Source organism: Schistocerca serialis, chromosome 4 (genome assembly GCF_023864345.2).
Source record: "Schistocerca serialis cubense isolate TAMUIC-IGC-003099 chromosome 4, iqSchSeri2.2, whole genome shotgun sequence".
In the NCBI taxonomy this organism is placed as follows: domain Eukaryota; kingdom Metazoa; phylum Arthropoda; class Insecta; order Orthoptera; family Acrididae; genus Schistocerca; species Schistocerca serialis.
This window is the reverse complement of record NC_064641.1, coordinates 303,166,089-303,178,552: the sequence shown is the minus strand read 5'-3', so window position 1 is coordinate 303,178,552 and position 12,464 is coordinate 303,166,089. Positions and strand designations below refer to the sequence as shown.

Here is a 12,464-nt window from a genome sequence, read left to right as displayed (position 1 = left end):
TGGAGAGAGGGTAAGGCAGCTATGTGCAGTTGGTTAGATGGAGGGCAGGAAAGAGGTCGGGGTGGGAAGTAACGGAAATGGAGAGAAGTAAAAAGACTGTCTGCAATGGTGGAATGAGGGCTGAGTAGTGCTGGAATGGATGAGGGCAAAGACGAATGAATGTTGAGGCCAGGAAGGTTATGGGAATGTAGGGTATATTGCAGGGAAAGTTCCCAACTGTGCAATTCAGAAATGCTGATGTTGGTGGCGAGCATCCATATGACACAGGCTGTGAAGCAGCCATTGAAATGAAGGATGTCGTGTTGGGCAGTGTGCTCAGCAACAGGGTGGTCCATTTGTTTCTTGGCCACAGTTTGTCAGCAGCCATTTATGTGGACAGACAACTTGTTGTTTGTCAAGCCCACATAGAATGCAGCACAGTGATTGCAGCTTACTTGTAGATCACATGACTGGTTTCACAGGTAGCCCTGCCTTTGACAGGAAAGGTGATGTTTGTGACCGGGCTGAAGTAGGTGGTGGTGGGATGATGTATGGGACATGTCTTGCATCTAGGTGTGTTACAGGGTACGAGCCATGAGGTAAGGGGTTGGGAGCAGGGGTTGTGTAAGGATGGACGAACATATTACGCAAGTTCAGTGGACAGTGGAATACCGCAGTGGGAGGGGTGGGAAGATAGTATAGTGGGCAGGACATTTCTCATTTCAGGGCATGATGAGAGGTAGTTGAAACCCTGATGGAGAATGTAATTCAGTTGCTACAGTCCTGGGTGGTACTGAGTTACAAGGGGAATGCTCCTAGTGGCCATTTGATGAGACTTTGGGAGGTAGTGAGAGACTGGAAAGATAAGGCACAAGAGATTCGTTTATGTACAAATTTTGGAGATAATTGTGGTCTGAGAAAGCTTCTGTGAGACCCTTGGTATATTTTGAAAAGGACCGCTCGTCACTGCAGATGCGGAGGCCACAGGTGGCTAAGCTGTATGGAAGGAACTTCTTGGTATGGAACGGCTGGTAGGTTTGATATGGACAGAGGTACTGATGTAGCCATTTTTGAGGTGGAGGTCAACATCTAGGAAGGTGGCTTGTTGGGTTGAGTAGGACCAGGTGAAGCAAATGGCAGAGAAGCTGTTATGGTTCTGGAGGAATGTTGATAGAGTGCCCTCACCCTCGAATAGCTGTACCCTGGATTTGTTTCTAGGAAATGCCTTCAAAGGAGAAGTAATTGTGGGTGAGGATTCAGTTGGTTATGGCGATTAGGAAGGAGGCTGCTGGTTTGGAATCCGTCGGGTGTTGGGAAAGGTAGTGTTCAATAGTGATAAGGCCATGGGCATTAGGGATGTTGATGTAAAGGGAGGTGGCATCAATAGTGACAAGCAAGGCACTATGTGGCATAGGGACAGGAATTGTGGAGAGTCAGTAGAGGAAATGGTTGGTATCTTTTATGTAGGAGAGTAGGTTCTGGGTAATAGGTTGAAGGTGTTGGTCTATGAGAGCAGAGATTTTCTTAGTTGGGGCACAGTAACTGGCCACAATGAGGTATCCTGGGTAGTTGGATTTAGGGTCTTTAGGAATCATGGAGAAGGTAGGAGTGCAGGAAGTGGTAAGGGGGAGAAGAGAGATGGACTCCAAGGAGAGGTTCTGGGATGGGCCTAAGGATTTGGGGAGTGACTGGAGATCGTGCTGGATTTCTGGAATGGGGTCACTGTGGAAAGATCTGTAGGTGGATGTATCTGACAGCTGGCAGAGGTCATTCCGCCAGATAATCCTTGCGGTTCAAAACAACAGTGGTGGAGCCTTTGTCTGCAGATAGGTTGGGATCAGTTTTTAGATGGTGGGCTGCAGATGGAAGGTTAGTTTGCATGTTGAAGGATTTGGGGAACAATGGTGAGGCAAATCCAAGGTTAAGAAGTTCTGGAAAGTTGACACGGGGTGATTTGGGGGCTACCTGTGAAACCAGTCATGTGATCTACAAGCTAAGCTGCAACCACTGTGCTGCATTCTATGTTGGCATGACAACCAACAAGCTGCCTGTCAGCATGAATGAAACTGTGGCCAAGAAACAAGTGGACCACCCTGTTGCTGATCATGCTGTTCAACATGACATCCTTCATTTCAATGACTGCTTCACAGCCTGTGCCATATGGATCCTTCCCACCAAAATCAGCTTTTCTGAATTGTGCAGCTGGGAGCTTTCCCTGCAATATATCCTATGTTTCCATAACCCTCCTGGCCTCAACCTTCAGTTGTCATTGGCCTCACCTACCCAGCCCATTCCCTGTTCCGATTCCAGTGCTACACAGCCCTCATTCCACCATTCCTCACAGTTTTTTTCCTTCTCTCCTTTTCCACCACCACCACCCCCACCTCTCCCCTGCCCTGCGTCTAGCCTCCAGACTGCACATAGTTACCCTACCCACTTTCCACCTCATTCCTGCATGTTCACCAGCAGCACTTCATTGTCTCCCATCTCTACCTTACTATCCCTCCCCCCCCCCCCCCCCCTCCTTCCTGCCCCAGCCTCCTTACCCCCACCCAGTGCCAATCGCATCATGCACTGGGGATGCTGCTCACAGTGTGGCTTCAGTTGTCAGAGACTGCAGTCATGTGTGAGTTGCTTTTGTGTGAGTGTGTGTGCGTGTCTGTCATCTGTGACAATCATATACAATATGGTTTGCAAATTATACTACTTTCCTGGCCTTAAAATTTTCCCTGTCAACCTGTCATTCCAGTACAGTCACACATTATTTTGTAACTTGCCAGTACACTAAATTTGTATCTTTTTCAGTAACATCTCATTCTAAATGGTTCCAATTTCTTCCTCTTCAAATTCCTCATGGTCTATGTTTCAGTATCATAGAATTGCAAGCTTCAGACATGCGTTTTCAGGGTCTGCATTGACAGTTTCATTTCAATATCTGATGCCAGCAGCATCTTTTTTTCATTGAGGAACGCTATCCATGCCAATCTACTTATGCTATCTTCTTGCTTCAGTCACTCTACGTAATCTTACTCCTTAGATATGAATACTCTTTCACTTCTTTTACTTGAATGAGACTTCAGTTTTGATGTTAAACAAATCATTCCAATATACTTAGTTTTGTGATATCCCTACCCACAATCTGTGTGAAGCATACTGTTGACTCCTTCTATCAGGTCTTCTATGTTTTCCTTGCTCTTGAGCAGAAAGGATATGTTTCTAATATCTGTAGCCCTTGCAGTTTTATTCTTTTTCCACATTTTTCTTTCATTTGCTTCATTACTTTTTCAGTATAACAATTAAACAACAATGTTGAGAAGACTAATCCTGAATTTCAACCACGACCTTGCCCTTCTTAATATTCCACTTTTATAGCCATATTTGGTTTCTGTAGATGTTGCAGATTACTTATTTGTCTCCATTCTTTGGCCCCTCTTGTTACATGATTTGAAAACTTTTACTGCCTCTTCATCTCCAAATACTACTGCAACCTACATCCATTCAAACCTGCTTACTGCATTTGTCTCTTTGTCTCCTCCTATGATCCCCCCCCCCCCTTTCCCTGCAATACTAAATCCCTTGATATCTCCAATCTCTTTTTTTAGTGAAATTATGTCACAAATTTCTTTTCTCCCTAAATCTTTTCAGCACTTCATCTGTTACATGATCTACCCATCTAATTTCTAGCATTCTTCTGTTGCACTACATTTTAAAATTTTCTGTTCTCTTCCTGTCTAAACTGTTTATCATCCACATTTCACTTCCCTACAAGGCTACACCACAGATAAATACTTTCAGAAAAGGCATCCCAACACTTAAATTTAAATTCAATGGTAAGAAATTTCTCTTCTTCGTAAACACTTTTCTAACTATTTCCTGTATACATTTTATATCCTCTCTACTTTTTTCATCATTGGTTATATTGTTGTCCAAACATCAATACTCGTCCACTGCTTTCAGAGTCTCATTTCCTAATCTAATTCCCTCAACAGCACCTGATTTAATTCGTCTATATTCCATTATCCTTGTTTTGCTTTTGTTGATGTTCATTTTGTATACTCCTTTCAAGACACTGTCCATTCTGTTCAACCTTTCTTCCTTTCCTTTACCAATGTTCTAAGAGTAGTAGTATGGTCAGCACTGCGTCGTGTGTTCCTACATTACTTCAGAACCCAAAACTTATCAAGCTCCAGATCAGCTTTTACCAGTTTAGCCATTCTTCTGCAAATAATTGGTGTTGGTATTTTGCAACCATGGCACATTAAAATGAGAGTTCAGTAACATTCACACTTGACAGCATCTGCTTCCTATGGAATTGGAATTGTTATGTTCTTGTTGAAATCTGAGGGTATTTCATGTGTCTCATATATCTTGGACAGAAGGTGGAATAATTTTGTCATGGCTGGCTCTCCCAAGGATATCAGTAATTCTGAGGCAATGTCATCTACTCCAAGGGGCTTGTTTCAATTAAGATCTTTTACTGCTCTGTAAAATTCTTCTCACAGTATCATACCTCCCATTTCAACTTCATTTATTTCCCCTTCTATTTCTGTAAACTTTCTCCTGTTTCAATCATTGCTCATTTGAAATTCTCAAAAATTTCTGGTTCTTCCAACTTATTTAGGTCCCATCTCCTTCATTACCCATCTTTTTGCAGTTTCTTCAGTTTTAATCTACAGTTCACAACCAACCAATTATGGTCAATATTCACATCTGCCTCTGAGAAGGACTTATGGTTTGAAATCTGGTTTTGAAATCTCTGTTTCACCATTATATAATCAATAAAAAACCTTCCAGTATCTTCCAGTCTCTTCCACACTAAGTGTCAGTGGCAAATAAATTATCAGGTGCAGTGGTAGTCGGCATCTAAGGATACAACTGTGATGAGTGTTTAGTTCATGTCTGTCTTGGCTGTGCTAATGCATTCACTATGCTGTTCATAGAAGCTTACTCACACTCCTATTGTCTTATTCACCATTAGGCCTTCTCCTGCATTATCCCTATTTGATAGTGTGTTTATTACCCTGTACTCAACTAACCAGAAGTCCTGACTGTACTTCACTAGTTCCCACTATTTCTAACTTCAAACTACCCATCTTCCTTTCTAAATTTTATAACCTACTAATCTGATTAAGGGATTTGACATCCCAAGCTCCACCCTACTGTATGCCAGTTTTGTTTTCTTGGTGATGACATCCTCCTGAGTAATCTCTGCGTGAAGATCTTAATGGGGGATTATTTTACTCCAGAATATGTTACCAAAGAGGATGCCATCACCATTTAACCATACAGTAGAGCTGTTGCCCATGGGAAAATTAGCGACTGTGGTTTCTCATTGCTTTTAGCCCTGGGATGGTAGCTTAACTTCTCTTTTTTCTTCTCTTAAGTACACAGTTATAACTGTGTACTTATATTGTACTCCTACAGCATTGACCGTACGTTCAAAGTATGTTCTCGAGCTCACAACATTATTTCATTTCCTATGAAATGGAACAGATATGAAATAGAGCAGACACTCGGACATTTTACATGACAGTCAGAAATTGATTCTCAAAATTTTACACATTTTTAACTTAATTAGATATTATTTAATTTGCTACACTCAAGGAAGTTACAATTACCTGCCATAATAGCCTTCATGACATCAATCTGCAGTTCAAAAACGCTGCGCTGAAGGTATTGCAAAAACATAGAGAAAGACAACGTCCTGTATCCAAGATACGTAAAAAAGGAGGTAAATCCTTGAGGCAGAGGAAAAGCTAATGATTCTATGGCATAGTAATAACGCTCCAAGAGGACAAACATTACATTGCGTCGGTCTTCATCTAGCTGGTCTCTGAAAAATTTTAACTAACATCAGCACAATTCTGTAGACAATACAAAACTTGTATTTGGAAAACAAAAGCAACAAAAATATTACGGGTAAGCAATTCAATGTGTTAAATCCAAAATGCAAGACAGGATAAGCATCATTCATTTTTCAACATGTCAAAAATATAAAAGTTATAAACAGGAATAATGAAAGACACAGCGACTATACTCACCAGGAAATACAGTTTGACATCACAGTTAGTAATCATAAACATTTTGTAACATCTGGTATTGAACTAAGAGATATTACTGGCATTTACAAGGAAATTTAATTATCTTTGTGTGTACTGATCATCTAGTGTTAATATTGAAACAATATTTAACAGATTAAACACAGTTTTTGACACAGTCTGAACCCCCAGGAATTTTTTTGCTGGGACTCCATAGCAGATGTCTCCTACCGTATTTACTCAAATCTAAGCCACACCTGCAAAATGAGACTAGAAATCAAGGGAAAAAAAATTTCCCGAATCTAAGCTGCACCTGAAATTTGAGACTTGAAATTCAAGGGGAGAGAAAAGTTTTAGATCGCACCTCCAAATAGAAACAAAGTTGGTCCATTGTAACATGAGACACAATTTAGGTCGAATGGATGAAGATACAGCTACAGTAGTTTGGTTCGAGTCATAAATTTAGCAGTTAAGCTTTACCAGGTAGCCATTGCTATGTATCAAGCGCTTCGTCCGTATTTATACGGGTACCCTTCCTTTTTCACATGCTTTGTATGGTTTGAATCAATGCTTATTTTGCTTTCATCTGATAAGTGCTGTTCACTTTGTTAAGTGTTTACGCCAAAGCTGAAAATGCATTATTGTACTGTGTCATGTTTTGTTTGTTGCATTCTGATAATGAGTGTTTACGACCTGTCGCCGCTCGCGGCATGGCTTGCTTTTGTGCGTGCTACCGCCACTTACTATAAAAAAAAGAGGAACTGTCTCATTAGTGAAACAATGGCAAGAGACTGCTAGTTGTTGTTACTTACACTGCTGCTTTCTTTGATAATTATCAACAAGTTTAGTGATAATTTTTCTCTGTTTGAAAATCTTTGGAGATGCTTCTTTAGTACATTACATTCTGCACAGGAATTAAGAGTCATCTTAGATTTAAAAATCTATTCAGTTGCCATGCTTCATTTCTGACTGTATCACTATTCAGCATAAGAATAATATGAATATAAATGTGACATATGTATATTCTTCTGCGTTTGCTGTTGTCTCACTCTAGTTTCACAGTTTACTAGGCAGACAGGATTTAAATGAGATAGCAGCAAACATGAAAGAATACATGGCATAATGTTTACATTCATATTATTCTTATGCTGAAGAGAATACAGCATGATATTCACAGTTCATAAAAGTTCCTATTAGCAACCATCTCTTGTCACAGGTAGGAAAAAATACAAAACTTAGAGTTGGCCATATTGACATACATCCCAAACAGTCCTGCCAGTCAGATTTTTGTAGTAGATTTTGAGTGAGGACTTCAAATGCAGAGTGCGTTGTTGTTGTCTTCAGTCTGTAGACTTGTTTGATGCAGCTCTCCACGCTTTTGTATCCTGTGCAATGCAGAGTAGCAACACTTATAAAATAATTTAGAAATTAAACACTGAAATTTAAAACAAAATTTTATTAGGTTTGTAATACATCGTATACAAAATGTCCGCCCCGATAGCCGAGTGGTCAGCGCGGCAGTCTGTCACACCAAGGGGCCCGGGTTCGATTCCTATCTGGGTCGGAGATTTTCTCGCTCAGGGACTGGGTGTTGTGTTGTCCTCATTATCTTTTCATCATCATCAGTGGAAGACAACGCGAAACCACCACTGGAATCACTTCCCTAGACGCTCATGCGGTGGACCTCTCTGACGAGACTTCCCCCAAGACAAGACCTGCTGTAAGGCAGAACCTAAAGTCAAGTTAAATGAAATGTTTAAAATATCAGTCATGATTCTGAATCACTATCACTCAATTCTTTGTTGCTCATTTCTTCATACAGAGCATCGTCCTCCATACCATCTAGTGCATTGGATATCAAACTTTTTTAAATGCTTGTTGCACAGTCTGATTTGGAACACACTTCCATGCATCGTAAATCCATTGGCACACTTGTGACAAACTTGCGTGTTTTACACGTCTTGTTGGTGTCAGTTGTCTGTCGCTTTTCAAAAGCCAGTCTGTGTACATGGGTTTAAGCTCGTCCTTAAATGGTTTATTCAAACAGATGTCAAGTGGTTGCAGAATTGACGTCATCCCACCTGGAATTATTCTCATGTCCATTTTGCTTTCCTCTAATTTTCCTTTTACTGCAGTTGTTATATGGCCTGCATATGCATCTAATACCAACAGACTGCGTTAACCAAGCATTGCACCAGGACGACGATACCAAACACGCCCAATCCATTCCAGCACCATGTCCTCCGAAAACCACCCAGTTTTGTTTGCTCGTACAATTACAGTTTTTGGAAACACTTCCAATTTCAGTAAAGTCTTTCTCTTAAAAACTATAAATGGGGGTAATTTATTTCCACTTGCTGTGCAAGCAACCATGACGGACACCCGCTGTTTTTCACCCCCTGATGTAAGAACACTTTTGTCTTTCTTTCCTTTGCCATCAACCGTATAATTTGACGGCATTTCAAAATATACGGGAGTCTGGTCAGCAATTCCTATCTGACCAAGAAGGTATTGCTTTTCTGTGCATCACCTAATTATGAAGCACTGAAATTCCACAATGCTTTCTTCATAATTTTTGGGCAGCTTCTGTGCAACTGAAGTATGCCTCCGAAGTGAAAAACCCCAGCGCTTCATAAACAGATCAATCCAGCTGCGACTAGCCTTAAAATTTTCAATTTTTTGCTCTCTAGCAATTTCAGGTGCCTTAATTTTTAAAATTTTGGCATTCACAGGCAGGAATGTCTGACACTGTTCCTTAACAAATTCATTTAAAATCACTTCTAGTGCATGATAGCGGCCACACTTTGGGCCACTAAATGCTTTTCTGCTACTTGAACATTCAAATAATTTGTCTCTCTGCAGTCGCCATCGCCTGACATTGCTCTCATCAGTCCCGTATCGCAGACCTGCAGCACGATTAGCACTTTGTTCCGCAGAAGAAATAACTCCCCCCTTGAATTTGGCACTATAATGAAAGCGCTTCATTATGGTTCACTAACATCAACAAGCACTTCACAAAATTCCACGAAGCAATAGGTGCTGCTACGTGAAATCTTAATGAGCCCCAGTGTATGAATTCGTGCAACAATCTTAAAGCCTTGTGCATTGTTGGTATTTTTGTCTAGAGAAATTTATTTTTGTTGCTACAAATATTTGAATGGCTGCTACATTCGAAGATGAACAATATGGAATTTCTATTTACTTCATTGGATAATGTATGAAAATGCAGTGGTCAAAACTCGGGGCAGAGAAAAAACCTCGTGTTCTACCTTTTTTTTTTAAAAGAATTATTTACTGACACAGAGGTTTTGGCGCCAGTATTTATCTTTGTGCCTGCAAAGCATGCCTGTGTAGCGCTACATATATTCGATGGCAGAAGTTAGTTGTGGTGGCACCTACCAACGTTTTTCAGAACTTCAGCTTACTTTGCACTTGATTTTAAGCTGCAGGTGGGTTTTTGGGTTACAAAAACCACAAAAAAAGTGTGGCTTAGATTTGAGTAAATACGGTGCATGTTGTCATGTTGATTCAACATCAGTTATGACCACAGTGAACATTGGATCATTAACATTCAACATTGGATTAATGGAAACGTGTCGCTTGATTGGGTGAATCATGTTTGTTGTTACTTCAAGTTGGTGGTTGTGTTTGGATACACTGGCTGCTCAAAACATACACTGCACCACTGATGCTGGCCAGTGGAGGCAGTATTATGCTAAAGGTGACATTCACATGGGCTTCCATGCGACTTGTGGTAGCAATTGAAGAATTATCATGGCTGTGAACTATATGAACATTATTTCGGACCACCTGCATCCATTTATGCTGGATGTCTTCCCCGGTAGCAGTGGCATGTTCCACCAGGGTAACTGTCCATGCCACAAGGCCAGAATGATGCTACAATGGCTTGAAGAGCATGATTGAGTGCACCCTTTGCACTCGCAAACTACCAGCCAGCAATTTATGTGAGTTGTGTGATCTGTGCATAGACATCTGGTGTCACACACCTCTGGAAACCTACCAAGAACTGGTCAAATCCATGTCGGGCAGAATTGGTGCTGTACTGCAATCAAAATTTGGACCAAATTAAACCAGTGGTCATATTATTTTAGTTGAAATTAAAAAACCTATGGGGTGTTTTGAATTAGCTGCTTCTAGACTTACCATGATGTTCCTAGCACACAATGGAATGAAGCTAAACTCATTTTCAAAATGTTTAATCTTAATCATGCAGATCTAGACATATTTCATGTAGAGCATATATTGAATATGCTTATTTCATTTTCAGCCAATATATGCATTCTAAAGGCTTTGCAACCGACATAGTGTACTTTGTACTGGACATTCTCTTCTACTAGTAAGCATGCCAGTGCCATCTGTTGACCTATGTTTGAACTTCCATACACGCACAAAGTGTCGGCCGTGAAAAAGTTTGTGGCTACGAGCTCAGTAAAAGTTCAGTAATGTTCTGATATGTTTTTCTTGTTGAAAGAGGTTTCCATAATTTCAAAACTAGTTACAACTATAAGTCAGCAGAATTGCAGATGCCATGGAAAAGTTTCAAAAAATCATTAGTCCTTATCTTTGGTTTACTACAAAAATTCACATTTTGTTTGTGTGCCAGTTCTAAGTGTTTGTACTTTTTTTTACAACAGTTAGTTGTTAGTAATTAGTTGAAATGTTTTCAATAATGATCAGGAATTATAAAGAAAAAACTCAGCATGGAAGAGACTTTAGAACTTCTCGAAAATAGTGATGTATCTGATACTGAAGAACTTGAATATGATGATGATTTTTCTTCAGTGGCTGACAGCAATGATGAATTTTACCAGAAACTGGACTATCTCAAGGAAGAAGATTTAGACTGATTTTGATATACTGATCCAGCCAGAAGGCAAAATGAACTACGGTGATTTATTCAAGAGCTTATCAGCAATGATGGTTCTGTAATCCTCACAAAGTGGTTTGACAACAGCTCAGTCACTTTGAGCTCAAACTTCAAAGGCACCGGAATCAAACAAGGCTGTAGTTGTTGGGATAAGAGGGAAATATTTTACCTTGATGTTCTGAGACTTGAAGTTGTGAAACTGTATAACATTACCATGGATGGTATTGACAGCTATGACACTTTTATTTCAGTTCATGGAACATTTATTAAAATATGAAAGCAGACACAATGCTCTGGCCATTGATATGGCTGTAACATTAACCAATTCATGGCTGGAGTATGTGCTTGAGCAAACTGTCTTGGGCTTCCTGGAAAGAAAACTTTGAATCTACATCATTTTTGTCAGTCTACTGTAGAATCACAGATTATGACATGAAATTGGACTATGAAAAAGAGAGGCAGACCTTCAAATGAAGCTACCCCATTACATGTGCCTACAAAGCATAAAAATGAACTGAAAATGGTAGAAGATACTGGATATGATACTATAGACCATTGCCATGCATTAGTGTAAATCAGCATCCAGATGTAAAAGTCATGAGTGAAAAGCTATAATGCACACGCAGTGTCCAAAATGCAAGTTCCATCTTTGTAAAGCAACAGGAAACTTCCCAACAAGAAGTACATCCGAGTCCCAAACTATGATAGATAACATTTTTTTAGATGTAAGTAGACATCGGAATTATACAGTCAGGCAGGTTATAAGTGTGCTATCAGATCATGATGGACAAACTCTCACTCTTTATGATGTTAATCTGTTCAAAAAAACAATTTCCTCAATGGAAATTCATAAGAGTAATGAACGAAGAGGCAAAAGAAACGGTTGCAGCAAATGGATTTGTCTTTAGCATGTAGCCTTGATAATGTTGTAACTTAATTTAAATGTTTTATAAATGAATTCTATGCTCTTTTTGAAGAAATATTTCCAAAGAAATGGGTCAGAAACAGTGCTCCCAATTCTGTAAGTAAGCCTTGGATTACAAATGGTATAAAACAGTCATGTAAAACCAAAAGGGAAACTTATGCTGCAATAAGATTATCTGCATATGTAGAAAAATGGAAATACTATAGATTATACTCTAAAATTTTAAAGAAACTAATTCAGAAATCGAAAGCCCTTTATTATGAGAAGAAAATAGATAATTCTAATAATAAAATAAAAACAATTTGGAGCATTGTAAAAAAAAAAGAAACAGGAAGAGATACAACAAGCAAAGAAGATGTAAATAAAATCAGATATGAAGGTACCCTAGTAGATAAACCCAAAAGTGTGGCTGAGATTTGTAATACACACTTCCTGTCTGTAACTCAACAGATTGGTTGCAAGCCCAATGTTGATGAAGCTGTAACTCTTTGTCAAGCTGTATATTCAAACACAATTTCAGAAATGCACCTTAATCCTGTCACTATAGATGAAATTCAAAAAAACATTATTTCTCTAAAAAGTAAGAACTCTGCAGGGGTTGATAATATTTCTAGTAATGTATTGAAATATTGTC

General features: G+C 39.5%; 1 protein-coding gene across 4 annotated transcripts in view; it reads right to left on the bottom strand.

The window, feature by feature from the left end:
* Positions 1–12,464, bottom strand: part of LOC126473954 (protein pigeon) — a 500,491-nt gene that overhangs the window by 54,491 nt on the left and 433,536 nt on the right. For all 4 annotated transcript variants that reach the window (XM_050101320.1, XM_050101319.1, XM_050101322.1 and 1 more), the window contains one exon: positions 5,598–5,812. In XM_050101320.1, coding sequence (XP_049957277.1) covers positions 5,598–5,812 — 215 coding nt within the window. The remainder of the gene's footprint in view (positions 1–5,597; positions 5,813–12,464) is intronic.